Source organism: Merops nubicus, unplaced genomic scaffold (genome assembly GCF_000691845.1).
Source record: "Merops nubicus isolate BGI_N331 unplaced genomic scaffold, ASM69184v1 scaffold27164, whole genome shotgun sequence".
In the NCBI taxonomy this organism is placed as follows: domain Eukaryota; kingdom Metazoa; phylum Chordata; class Aves; order Coraciiformes; family Meropidae; genus Merops; species Merops nubicus.
This window is the reverse complement of record NW_008603973.1, coordinates 10,785-24,095: the sequence shown is the minus strand read 5'-3', so window position 1 is coordinate 24,095 and position 13,311 is coordinate 10,785. Positions and strand designations below refer to the sequence as shown.

The window sequence follows — 13,311 nt, the reverse complement described above, 5'->3', positions numbered from 1 at the left end:
GAAAGAGTGACAAAAATTCTTTCTCTCTCACCACTAGAAGTAACTTGGTTTCTTTTTTTTCTCAGCATTGTCTTGGGTTTACATTCAAACTATGCCAGTGAGTGGATGCCAGTTTTCTGTAATTAAGCCACTGATGCCTCCAAGTTCCAAAAACTTATAAGTTCTTGACCAAGATCCATATTGACCAAGAGTTCTTATGGTTTGGGGATTATTGATTTAAATTATTTTAACATAAGCTATTCAAGACTTGGAGGGAGTTAAAGTTCACAGTTGTATTTTAACTTGAGTAAAAATACTAATTATAAATTAACTTTTATTGCTTGCAAGTTTGTACTGTATTAAAACTGAAAATTATGGAGCCTTCCTAGCTCCCTTTTAGCTTTCATGCTGTTTACAATTTGCTTAGTTCATTTTAGACAATAAAACATAAATTAGTTCATTTTTTGGCTCCCATGCACCAAGCCATTTATTGTATTTGGATGGCAAACTGCAGAGACAATGTCAAAATCCAGATATCCTCTTTATTTAAGTGGAAGAAAGTAATAACTTCTATAAATACTTAATTTTGTAACAATTTTTACTCTCTCCTTCTTTTGTTGAATAAACCCTGATGCTTCACTCACCTAACTTCTTTGTTCTTTTTAAGGGCTTGTTCCAGGATACACTCGAAAATGAAAAGGTTGTTGCTGACTTTAGCAGATATCAGATCAGGCAGTCAGCTATCAATCTTCCACCAAATTCACATTGTTGACAACACAAGGATCTCTGAAATATGAATAAAACAAAATCCACCATTAATAATACTGCCTCTGAGGATGTAAGAGTTAACATAAAGAAATACATATCTGTTCAGATTTTTCTCATAAACTCTGTAGTGTTCCTAGTCTGACTCATTGAGCATATTTTAAAGTCTTTCTGAGGGTTTTTCTGAGAAGAGGGAAAGTCTGGTTCAACTTTGTACTATTATTCTACAAACTTTCATCCAAACTACCTGTCCACATCAGAACAGAAAATTTTAATACAAAGGACTCTTTATTTCCAGTTTCTGGTAATTGCTGTTTTTTCAAATACCTGGTGATTGAAATGTCTCTCATTCAATTTTTTCCCAACAGTTGCTATGTCCCTTAAGGGTGTAGTTACCAAGAGAGAGCTAATTGGTAGAAGGAGCATTCTTGTTTCAGCCAACGGCGTCACCTTTCCCACACAGTCAATTTACGTAAGCATTTCATACATGTGCCAGAATCTTTTCTCATCTTTTGACTAATTGAGTGGCCTCAAGGGATCAGATTTGTATTGGGTTACAGAGTTAGGAACTAGTTCACCCAAATTAACTGAGAAAAACATGTTTTTCTCCTGCTTGTTTTCCATCGTCTGCTGTGTTTCATCCCAAGAGAACAATATGCAACCTGCCACTGGGCTGTTAAAACCAGAGTTGTTACCTGGCACCCTGGCTTGCAGAGCCCTCCTGGAGCTTCTGCTCATGGATACTGAGGCTTTGCATGTGCTTATAGTCAGGAACGGAAGTGAGCATGTAAAGATATATTTGAGTGTGGTTTTTGTCATGTGATCTATGCCTTCTTAAAACCTACTTGAGTCTATGGGTGGTCCTGTTCTAACCAACTCTTTTCCAGTGCAAACAGTTTTTACAAGAAATTTTTATATTACCTGCAATAGTTGAGAAATATTTCTAAGAAATATTTGTATTGCTGAATATGAATTTATCAGAGACTATGAAGTGTAATTTTTTTTTTTTTGGGCGAGGTCTTTAAATCTGTGTGGTTATATGATTGTGTATTTATTGTTTTCAATTTAGAGGAATTTCATACAAATTATAAAAAATGTAGTTTTTTCATACTTGTAACTTTTCACAACATAATTTGATGTTTCTAAACCAACCTTGTACAGTTACTTTCTAAATCCCCATGAAAAAAAATGGGGTATTTGTTTGTCCAAGCCCTCTGGAAAGCACAGCCCTGTATTAGACAAAGTACATATTGCTCTCAACCTTGTAAAGGTTCCTCTGTACGTTGTTCTTCCATACATGAGGAGATTTCTTTCCCATGTTGGCAAGATATAATCTAATATAACAGCATTTTTTTTAGCGGAGAACTGTAGAGGAACTCCTAATGCTATTTTTCTTAAGACTGCTTGCTTGCTGTAATTGGTGTTTCTACCATTGGTGTTTCCAGCAATACATTTCATTCTAAAGCCTCAGAGCCTTTCCTGTCGTCTGAGAAGTCACCAAGAATTCCCCTAGAATAAAACTCACAGAGGGCATCCCCTGGACACACAGAATCTCCGGGATTTAATAGTTACTGTATCTCCATCAAGTGGCGTCTTACGTGAATGGGCATTTCCAGACAACATGTAGGTTTTTCAGGAAGAAATGGTCGAGGTGGTGGTGAATGACAAAGCATGGTGTGATCATGGTCATGGCTGAGACCACTTTTCCAGCAAGCTTAGCTGTAACCAGAATATCCTTCTGCTGTTGTTAAACAATCTGCTCTGGTTGTTAACCTACTCGTATCAGTCAAAGCTGCAGCTCCATATTTTTGTGTGTGTGTGGTAGCAGTGGAAACTCATCTGGGAAGCAGGTGAAGGAACAGGATGTTGACAGGAACAAAAAGTACATGCACCATTTTTAAAAATGGCTTTTATGGAAATGTTAATTGCATTGTTTAAAAAAAATGTATTTGGACAGTGTGACACTTGGAATGGAAGGCACCTAATACTGTGGCTAGAACACCCCAAGGCAGCGTTGCCTGCCTGGGGAGCCTAGATAAGCTGTGTGAGGACTTGCCGTGCTAGGGACAGAGGGCTAACTACGTGCTGTACGCTGCTATGGTGTTTCTGGTCATAGACCTATTACCCATTTTAATTCTGGGTATCATTTGGTGTTGAAGAATACCTGTAAACTGTGTTTTACAGAGTAGGGATTAATTAATTTCTCAATTAAGCCTCCTCCAAAATTAAACCCTTATACAAACAGAATAGAATTATGTTGCTGATCTCTTTCAAATGTGGGTCTAGCGATATCTGGTTTTCCCAGTTCAGGAATCTTTCAGTGTTAGCTATTCCAAATTGGTGTTATTGCTAATGTAGAACCTCCTCTATGAGAATGAACTCTGAAGTTTGAAAATAAAATGAGCTTTTACTTTTATATCAGAAGGGCAGGAAATATGTATAGTTTGATGGATTTTTTTTTTTTTTTAAATAAAGTAAGTAGAAGTATTTGGTTTTAATTTCCCTTGCTGTTGTTTTTAACTATAGAAGTAGCTGAAAGGTTAAATCCAGCCTTCCCAGTACTTCCTAAGGAACTTCTTTGTAGCCTTAGCAAATTTGCTAGCAGATCTTAATATATTAATAAATGAATGAATGTGATCAATCTCCAATTACTTTTTTGTTTGTTTATTTCGCAAATGCATCAGTCATTGAAAATCATCATGATAAAGGAAGGAGCTTAGGCTTTTCCAGATGTCTTCCTCCTTCATTTGCTCATCTGTTTCCTTGATGTGCTTTGCATAATATTATGACTACATACAGCAAATCAGTTATGCCAATACAAGAAGAGATTTGCTTTGTGGAAATTATTCCTGTATTTCTTTCATAAGGAACAGCATCTTTTCTTCCCTTTTACATGCATATATTTACACTGATAATAAACAGATCAGCCTGTTGTGACAAGAGGTTTTGGGATTTGTTACACTACTGTGACATAAAACCTGTCAAAAAGCAAATGTCAGTTCTAACCAAGGCATTGTAACAGTTCTGCACTTTAAAAACTTTCATTGTTAATCTGTGTAGTTTACCTAAGCAGAGGGTAGAACCTATTTCCATAATGCCACATATTAAATCCCATCCCTTTAGCCTCTCTGTGCCTGACAAAGAATGTGATATTTGTCTTTCTTTTTTGACTGTCATCTGTAGAATAGTTACACTTGATTTTCAGTTAGCCAGTGTTGACTTTTCTTGCAGTTAGCAAGCTTACCTAGTCTGTAAATTCAAATAGTCATTACAGCTGCTAAAAGCATTTTAAATTTTACCCATCAGTAAAAGGAAAAAACAATACATGCATATTAAAAATCTGCTTTTAAGAGAAGGTCTTAGGTGGAAAAAATAATAAGTGCTAAGTTTAAATATGAATATGAAATTTTTAAATATGAAATTTTAATTTAACTTCTTTGTATGTAACCACTATCACAACCTGATCATTTATTGTTAGGTAATCACGGAGTATTTTCATGTTCCTTGATGTAGATGATAGTAGTAACACCTGGCTTTTATGAATCCCCAAATGTGTGTAGATACTATATCTATATAACGATGTGTGTATCATTATAGATTTTTAACTTCAATTTTAAAAGGCATTCAGTGGCTGCAAGCTGTGTGGAAGCAATAACACTTTAGACAAGCAATTTAAAGGTATTATGCAAATAGTGTTCAGAAACTACTTCCATGCCAGGGATTCTTCACAGACCATAAGCCAAGTGTGACACAGTGAAGGATTGGTTATAATCTGCCCTATCTTGAACTTGTGCTCTGACATTATACTAAATCATGATTTTGGTAAAAGCTGAGTCATTGCTGACTGTCACACCTTTCTTTTTCTCTGTTTCAGCTGAGACAATCCCAGTCGTACTGCACAGACACAGAATGCCTTCAGGAATGTGAGTAACTATAGAGATAAGGTGCATATAAGTAAAATTCAGTCTGACTAGTCTTTAAAATGCAGCAGTTTATTTCATGTTACAGGAACATATTACACAAAATTAAATACTACAGTTGTTACATGAGGAAGGTAATTTCTGAGAATCTGTGATGTAGATGGACATTTGTGCCTTGGAAGCATTATATGGAAGTGGCAATGGGGAGCAGACTGGAAGTATCAATGTACCAGCATGACCATTGATTGGGCCCCAGGCATTGCTGAATATTACCATTAGCCTCCAGATAGGATGATTTCAGTTTTTCCCTGTGGAGAAAATTCGGAGGAGGCTTCATTTGTTATCCTTACAGTCATAGCAGCCTAACCAGTGAAGACTGGATATTCAGCACAGACCTCAGCACATACACATGTTCATGTCTGAGGCTGAGTGACTTGCTGCCAGTGCTGAGAACACTCCACTCCACTGTGAGGGAGAGGAGGTTCCCTGCCAGCTCTGACTGATAAGTTGACGTACACCGTGACTGCATTTCTGTCTGACGCAGCAGCTCTGTAGTTAATGAGGCAGAGTACTACGTGTACACTTCCTTGAAATTTGCTATGAATTACATCAAAAAAACTCTTCCAAACGGTGAGCATTCCTAGGACAGCCAAGTGTTACCAGCATCTGCAGGGAAGCATAGCTGTGCAGAGGTTATGTGCTGATGTAAGCTTGTCCTGAGGCTCTCTGTTTACACTTTTCATGGTCTAGAGGGAACATTGCCAAATGCTTATAACTAAAAATTAAGTGGATCTGGTTTTCCTATAATGCTCTACCAACTGAGCATATGAACTCACTCAGTTAGCCTGCATGAGGGCTACTGCAGTGCTCAGAGGGAGCAGGGAGCACCTGAGCTGTACTCCTGGAAGCATGAGCTGCTGGTGCCCATGTCTTCTACAGGTCTCGAAGCAGTGCAGTCAAGGTTTCTGGGATCTTGAGGAGGAGGACGTGTCTTCATTCACTCTGATGTTCCTCCCTCTTCACTCCCCAGTAAAACCTCTTTAGAGATGGGCATGTAGCTTAGACTTGCAGTGTCCTCTTGCAAGTGTGAAACGATCACAGAGTCATTGCCATGCTGGGCTGAAGAGGAAAAGCCATGAGCTTTTCCAGATAACCCTGGGAAAAAAAGTAAGTCATATATGTGCCATAAGAGTGCTGTTGGCTTTACTCTTTCTTCATGGGCTTTCCAAGTTATGCTCTGTGTCTATGACTCCCAGCACTCCTCTCCCAAATTCACTTGTCCCGGGGCAGACTTTTTCATCTGCTACCTTAGACTTCTATGAGGGTGTGTATTTTATTAAATCACAGGCATGTAGGAGAGGAAAGGAGGCAGGTGACAGGAGACAAAATACTTTCTGTATTAGTAGGCACAGACAGTGCAGCTTTCTGAGCTCTCATCAACAGTCAAAACTAGGTGATGGTTGGTCATTCTCACTCAAGCTTTAGGAGTCTTGGCTCATCAATATTTAGGAAGCTCTTAGGCTAAAGACTGTATAAATCCATGAGTTCTGTTACGTGTGGGCACAAAGCTTGTGGGATGGCTTTCATGCTACCAAGCTGTAGTACAGTGGGGATATGCATGGTTTGTAGCAAATAGCTTTCCATCCTGAAAGAGATCCTTGCAATAACTGTCTGTGCAGATGCAAGCAATTTGGCAGCAATTGTTCCAAACCAGTGGTTTGTCTCAAAAGCCAAAGCAGAAATTATAGGGTAAATCCTCTCCTATGTTATTATATTGCCTTAAATTTAGTTCCAGGAAAGGTATTTTTTCTGCTGATGCAATGACACTGACTGCCTATTTGTCAGATTATTTTGTGATGCTTATGTTGCTTGGGCCAACATGGGCTCTGTAAGGCTCCCAGGAGTCAAAGGCAAAACCAAACAGACTGCATCTGGAGAAGCTTCTAGAGATGTTTTCATAAACAGATCAAAACAATTCTGTGCCAGTCTTCTGTCCATTGCTTCATCTTATTCTGATGAGCTGTCCTGTGATCAGTGTATTTCTGAGGTGTGTCTCCCCTTCTCTAGGTCCCACAGCTCCATTTCCTGTTATTCGCTGACTTTGATTCGTCATTTCAGGACCTTGGTATGAAGAAGCTTGTTTCACTCTCGGTCATTTGCTCATTCCCAGGATTTAGTCTTCCTTCTGGAAGTGCAGCTGGGAATATTGTCATGCACAGATTCTTAGGCTGCAAGGCTGTGGAATAACTGATGGCGATGTATGTGGTTTTGTTTTGGGAAACATCAGGGCTGTGGTTCAGCCAGTGTCACAGCAGTGTCATCTGTTACGCTGTTGCTACCAGCTGGAAGTTCTCAGAAACACCCTGCTTTGATTCTTCCTGAGCACACTTTGTTTTTTCAGCCCTTGAATTCAGATGTTTTTTTGAGCCAGATCAAAGCAGTAGTACCAAGGCTCCCTCATTTGATTTTTTGTGCTATGAGTTCTAAATTCTTATTTATGGTTGTTGGCACCATTATATTGTAGTGACTTCCCTGCAGAGAGTTTCCTGCCAGGGTCGAGACCACTGTTTTTGGATTTGTATTCCTACATGCAGGAGGATAAGAGCGCCCCTTCAGAGAGCATTTGTGCACTCTGCTTGATGACTGTTCCTCTGCTGATTCTCTGTTTGAGTGTCTGCTATGACAATAAAGCACATCTCATGACTGTTCCCTCCATTTCAGCAGGTGCCTTGGAGAAAAAAGGCTGCAAGTTTTGAATATGCAGTACGCTTAATATTCTACTGGGATCATTTATGCTCAGCAAATCAGATCTTACCATTTCCCTTGAAATGAGGAATAAGAGTGATAATTCTTTACTGAATTCTGTCTAATGCAAGTGGAGCAGGAAAGATTTCTCTGAAGTGTGTGGCAGTTGCGACATCAGCGGTTTGTGGAGCCCAGGGAGGATCCCAGCTGGTACTGAGCTGCTCAGATGGCTCATAGCCCTTCACAGTCAGCCTTCTATGTCAACGGAAATGAGAGGCCACTGCCTAAGTTTTTTCTTTGTGTTCTAGCAATTCCCAGATGTTGTGACCTGGATTTACCACATTCATATTTTCAAAACTAATCGCAGTGCTTTACTACCTTCTAATATGGTCAGAGATGACTGACTCAAATGTTGTCTGCTCTAATTCAAATTTGTAATGTATTTTAAAAGTTATGTATCTGTGATTCATCTTGAGTTGTACTCATCTAGGGGAGTCACAGCAGCCTAATGTAAGAGCATGAAATGTCTGCCAGCTCTTCCCTCCCTTTTCTGGTAATTCCCTTCTCCCTTCCTCTGCTCAATCCTTTTTGGCTTTCTTCAGTCTCCTTATCCCTGCTTTTGAGAGTGTCAGCTTGTAGGGATTATACACTGAAGGTCCACAGGCTCTTTGTCTTCCCTCATGATTCATCTGTAAGATACCTCTCTTTATACAGTTCCCTACCTTTCTTTCACAGAACAGACAAGGCTAAAAAAACAATGAAAAGAAGGTGGTACAAGTCAGAGGGCAATCTTTTGTCTTTTCACATGCAGATGTTAAGCACTAAAAAGCTGAAGATTCGAAAGGAAATATTTCTACCATGAGTGGGCAGACAAAAAGCACCACATGGAATATATTTTACAGTAAAAGAAGTGCAATCTTTCCATTTTTTCTTTAGAATACGGCCTTACTCTGAATGAAGAATAGCACTTTAGGAGGAGAACTACATTTATGTAAGGAGTATTTAAACAAGGGCATTTATTAGTTTTAATCTTGCATTCTTTTAAACGTTGTATTCTTGAGATTTCAGTTGCATAATCAGGACCTTTAATCTTTAGAAATTATTTTTGCCAAACTCATCATTTTGCTAGCTTTGACTGCCTTCTAGCAGAATGTTAAAAGAGGTGGTAAGCATCTGTCACAGATTTCACAGATTAGGGTTTTTTTCACCATTACTCTCCAAGAGAAGACTAGTTTGTGTGGCCTAGTCTCTGCTTCTATAGGAAAAAGCAAGCCAAGGAGCTGTAATTGCACTTGAAGTAACACATAGGCGACACCACAGTTATTAGGTCCCATGAGACTTTATCCCACAGTGTCAGACCAGCTCCTCATAAAGCTTTTTCCTGCATGGAGATAATTCAGCCATGGTGTAAAATAATTCCAGGAAACTACAGGGGCAGAACTGCTCCCAGGCTTCGTTCAGAAGTGCATAGATATATAGGTATAGCTGAGCCCAGGGGACTGGCTACTCTGAAAATAAAGAGGTTGTGCTGGATTTGGTGTCGGGTGGAAAGGCAGATTAGAAACTCTGAGTTTCATGTCATTCAGTGACACAGGAATATGTACTGCTGCGTTCACTACTAGTTGGTGTCTCCCAGACACTGGAGATTAATAACCAGATCCATCCATCAAAATGGGTGATGGCAGGGACCACCTATGAGGCCAGAACAGGAAAGTCATCTGTCCATCTGGAAATATTAGAAAATATCATCCACAGGTGCTCTTATAGGATAGCCTTTATTCTTAAAGGAATTAAAAAACACTTCTAAATTACCTGCAAAAATATCAGTTACAGGTAAAAGCACTGTAGCTATAAACTCTAAAAACTAAGATTTTTTTTTCCTTGTGCCTATCAGCATAAATTCCATCCTGCTTGGTTTCAGCTTCACTCAAATGTTCTCTATCCATAAGCTGGTCTTACCTGATTATTTTGTGAACTCAGTGATGGAGGTCTTTGTAGCAAAAGATTGTTGTCTTCTAGATATTATTGCTCACAGTAGTTGAAACAGCTTCTTGTCTGTTCTCTTGATTTGTGATGGATAGCTTTGGAAAGTGTGGTTCACCCCAGCTGTGTGAGATTTTGCTTCTTCTTATCTCCTTATGGTAAGAAATTAAAGTAACAGATTCTGAAATATCTCACATCCTTATTAAAACACATGATCATTTATGAGAGATGTGGGTTTAACAGTTCTTGAATAGTGCTGTGGCTGTTCTAGTGTCTGGCATGCTACGAGTAGGTAGTACAGGGCCAGGCTGTGTTAGATCAGCTGTTGTCTTGCTTAACTTAGTTTAGAACGTGTTTCAACACATGTGGTTGATTAGGTGCAGTTCCATCTAATCCATATTACAATGCAGGCTGGAAGAAATTGTCTTGCACTACAAGACTGTGATTTTCCTCAGTGGTTCCTTCTGCTCCCTTCAATGACCTGTAGCATGAGCTAACCTAGCAGCATGCACTTACCCCAGCTCTTGTTTAATCACAAACCCTGCATTCACCCAGAACTCCAAGAACTGTCACTTGCAATTGTATATACTCCTAATCATAAAATCCCACTACATTAGCAACTTCTTGAGTTTTTGAATGTCTGTATTTTGGACATGAGCTGTATGGTAGTTTGATTTTCTCATACAAGTTAATGGTGTTGATTGTGCTTTGAGAAGCATGAACTTCTATAATACTTTTTTTTTATTCTTCTTTGGCATTTTGAGTGCATGTGATGTCAGCAAAGGACATCAGTCCAGCATTCTTATTCACAGAAGAGCATTCTTATTGTGAATGGCATGGCTGTAAGCTTCCTCACAGTGTCCCTCCGCTGTGTCTTAGCTATGCTTTTGAAGAAACCATTTTCATAGAAGAGTGTCTGTTAAAAATGCTACCCGGTGTGGCAGTGATGAAGGTGGTTCTTTGGTATCACCATTAACCTTCAAAGACATGACGCCAGCAGCTCACTGGGTGTAAGCAGCAAATGTGAATAAGAGCAGCTTCCAACTGATACTGAATCCAGGCTTGACTCCATAATGAGATGATCCAGCTGAGTTGAGACAAATGAAAAACATGACAGACACAAGTGTCTCTGTGGAATTTCCATGGATGTTAAAGTTTTCAACTTCAGCATAAAATAGAACAGGTCTTCTCTTTCTGAAGGTTATTCCTTATAGCTCTGTAAGTAATTACTCTCTATTAATTGATCATCTAGATCATTAATGAAGATGTTACTATTGTAAATGGAGCCACCTAGGTACCGTAGGTAGCTAACTATACATCGGTTTGCCATTCAGCTGACAACATTAGTTGCAGTTTAATCCTCTGAAATTATGTTTCAGAGGAGAAAAGTTGTTGCTTTCAAGTGTGCAGGTATTTGCAAGAGTCTCTTACTCCGAAAGGACTAACCAGCCATCACCAGTCTGAGGGTGTTTTCTCAGTTTTATTTCCATGCTTCGATGTCTCAGCAATTCTGTGTGGAAATTAGGTGTAAGATTTTTGTATTGTATTCCTGGGCTTCACTCCTTCCTTGTCTAAGCACTTTTTTTTTCCCCCCCTTCTGACAGATATGTTTCCCTTGACGGTATCAGAAATACCACATGACCTAGATGATCAGTCATGAAGATTTGGCATATTGACACTGACCCTAGTTTGAACCACCTCCTAATAAATAACTTATAGTAGACAGTAAAATTATAACCATCTAGTTTGCTCCCTTCTTGCTAGAATTAGCATGTTTTCTGTGTGGGACTTAATAACAGTCTAAGCTTTAATTTCTTTAGTCTTATTATTTTATTTGAGGCAAAACCCAAACACATGATACTATGGGGGGGTTTCCCCCATGAATATATTTTCATCACGTTTGATTTCTTAAAAGTCAATTTTGATTTCTTGAGCACAAATTTCTTATTTTAAGATGATAAAGTGTGTTTATCATCTCCAGTTCATCTGGAGTTAATGTGAAGTATGAAATATTCATGATGATTCTGAAAATTCCAGTGAAATCTTACGAAATAGATTCTCTTTTCAAAGGGATAAGAAATGTGATTAAAAAAACAGTGTAACACTAGCCAAGAATTACTTGTCTCAAAGCCAAAAAGAAGAACTAATCAGAAAACTCAACTGAAAAATTTTTTTTTTTTTTTTTTTCTGACACATGTTGGATTTTTGTTTTCATTTTGGAGGAGGAACTCCGCTGTCACTTTGTGTTATAACTTGAGTTTTTCTTGTCTGTAGTGCCAGGACCAAACTCCTCCAGTGACAATGGTGTCAGCTTTGCCATGATAATGATGGCCTGGGTGGTGGTTGCACTTGTTGCTGAGACCTAGCAATCTGAGAGGATCCAGCACATCTGGAAAGCCAACCAGCCCACATAATGTAAGTGCATCTTCAAGTGCCCTGCAGAGAGATTCCACAGTAGCATATTTTGATACAGACTATCTTACAGTCATTTTTCATTACATTTTTTTCATGTATTTTCTTGGATGTCTATTAACAATGAAAATTAGTAAAACTAAGGTGAAAGTAGAATTGTGACAGCCAAGGGTGGACAGATGGAGCAAGCATGGTGACTGTGGGTCATAATGCCCTCTGCACACTGGCTTGCCTGGTTGGAACTGCCTCCTGCCTTCTTATGTACAAGGGTAAAATGACAGCTTTAAGAGCAGTCAGTAAACAAAATTGCAGCGTGAAACTGGGAAGGTGATCTCTGTCCTAGATCTGGTAACGTGGGAAAATCCCTATTGATGCAGGAAATGGTATTGTTCTCGGATGCTAATTTATTCTGGATATTGAAAGATCTTAAAAGAAAACACAGTGTAGCTCTTCTGAGTTCTTTTATTGCCAAATCCTCTTAGGCGAAGCACTGTTTCTAATGCTGCACATGGGCTTTTTCCTTTCTTTTTTCTCCTTCCTTTCCCATAGGGACAAGAACCACCAGCCCCACCAGTGGACTAGAGCATTCAGCATTGGAAAAGTTCAGCAGCTAAAACCTTGCATGACCAAATGAACGAAGTGACCAGATTACTCCTAAACCCCACTCAATACTGGTTTCTTTTCTCATTTATATAGAGCAGAATTATCATTCAGCAGTTATCTTGGTGAACTGCTTTTAGCTACTTCAATTTTAAGTCAATTTTGCTTTGTATGTTATTAGAATTCCTAGTAGATTGTAATTTGAATAATGATAAGGCGTTGCAGGTTTTTTTTTGGTGTTACTGTGGACATTCCACTTTCTCTTTCTGTTACAATGATCTTAATTTCTTTGCAGTGATTTCTGATATGCATTGAAAGAAAAAGAGAATCCCTGTGCATCTATAGTAATGGAAGGTTACTGACCTTTCTTCAGATTAATACATATTTTTTCTCCAGTATGCTTTTGAGAGTTATATTAGAGTTGCAACTATTAGCTTAGTTATGTGGTGAAAAATTGAAATTATTTTATAATTGCCCTGGGTTCAGAGCAGCTTTTAGTCTGATCTTTGAACCACTGACATAGTTTTCAGGGTTATTGGCAAAAGCACGGATTGTCCACTAGAACTATACTGTGCGTGTGTGTGTGTGCACATAAGTGAATGTGATAATTGCCACTGTCAAAACTTTGACGTGTATATTGGGAACTTCACACAAAAGATTATACCACCAAAAAAGAAAATAATTTAATCTTGGTCATTAATAAATTATATATCTCATTCAATATGTTGTTTAAAAAAAAAAAAGGCATTCCGAAACCAGATTGGTTTACTTATATAGACTTTAATGAAAAGAGAAAAACTTTGTACAAATTTCTTTCCTGAAGAAATTTCTTTTAAGTCTTTTAAGAATTGGTATCTTTACAAGTTCCTAGCCATGATGTAATGTATATTGGACAGGATGAAATCAT

The 13,311-nt window shown here is 38.5% G+C and overlaps 1 protein-coding gene across 1 annotated transcript in view; it reads left to right on the top strand.

Moving 5' to 3' along the window:
- The window catches only part of SMIM14 (small integral membrane protein 14), a 23,735-nt gene extending 10,779 nt beyond the window's left edge, over positions 1–12,956 (top strand). The window contains 4 exon segments of the mRNA XM_008938870.1: positions 4,619–4,667; positions 11,667–11,739; positions 11,741–11,807; positions 12,354–12,956. Coding sequence (XP_008937118.1) covers positions 4,619–4,667; positions 11,667–11,739; positions 11,741–11,807; positions 12,354–12,386 — 222 coding nt within the window. The 3' untranslated portion in view covers positions 12,387–12,956.
- The last annotated feature ends 355 nt before the right edge of the window (positions 12,957–13,311 follow it).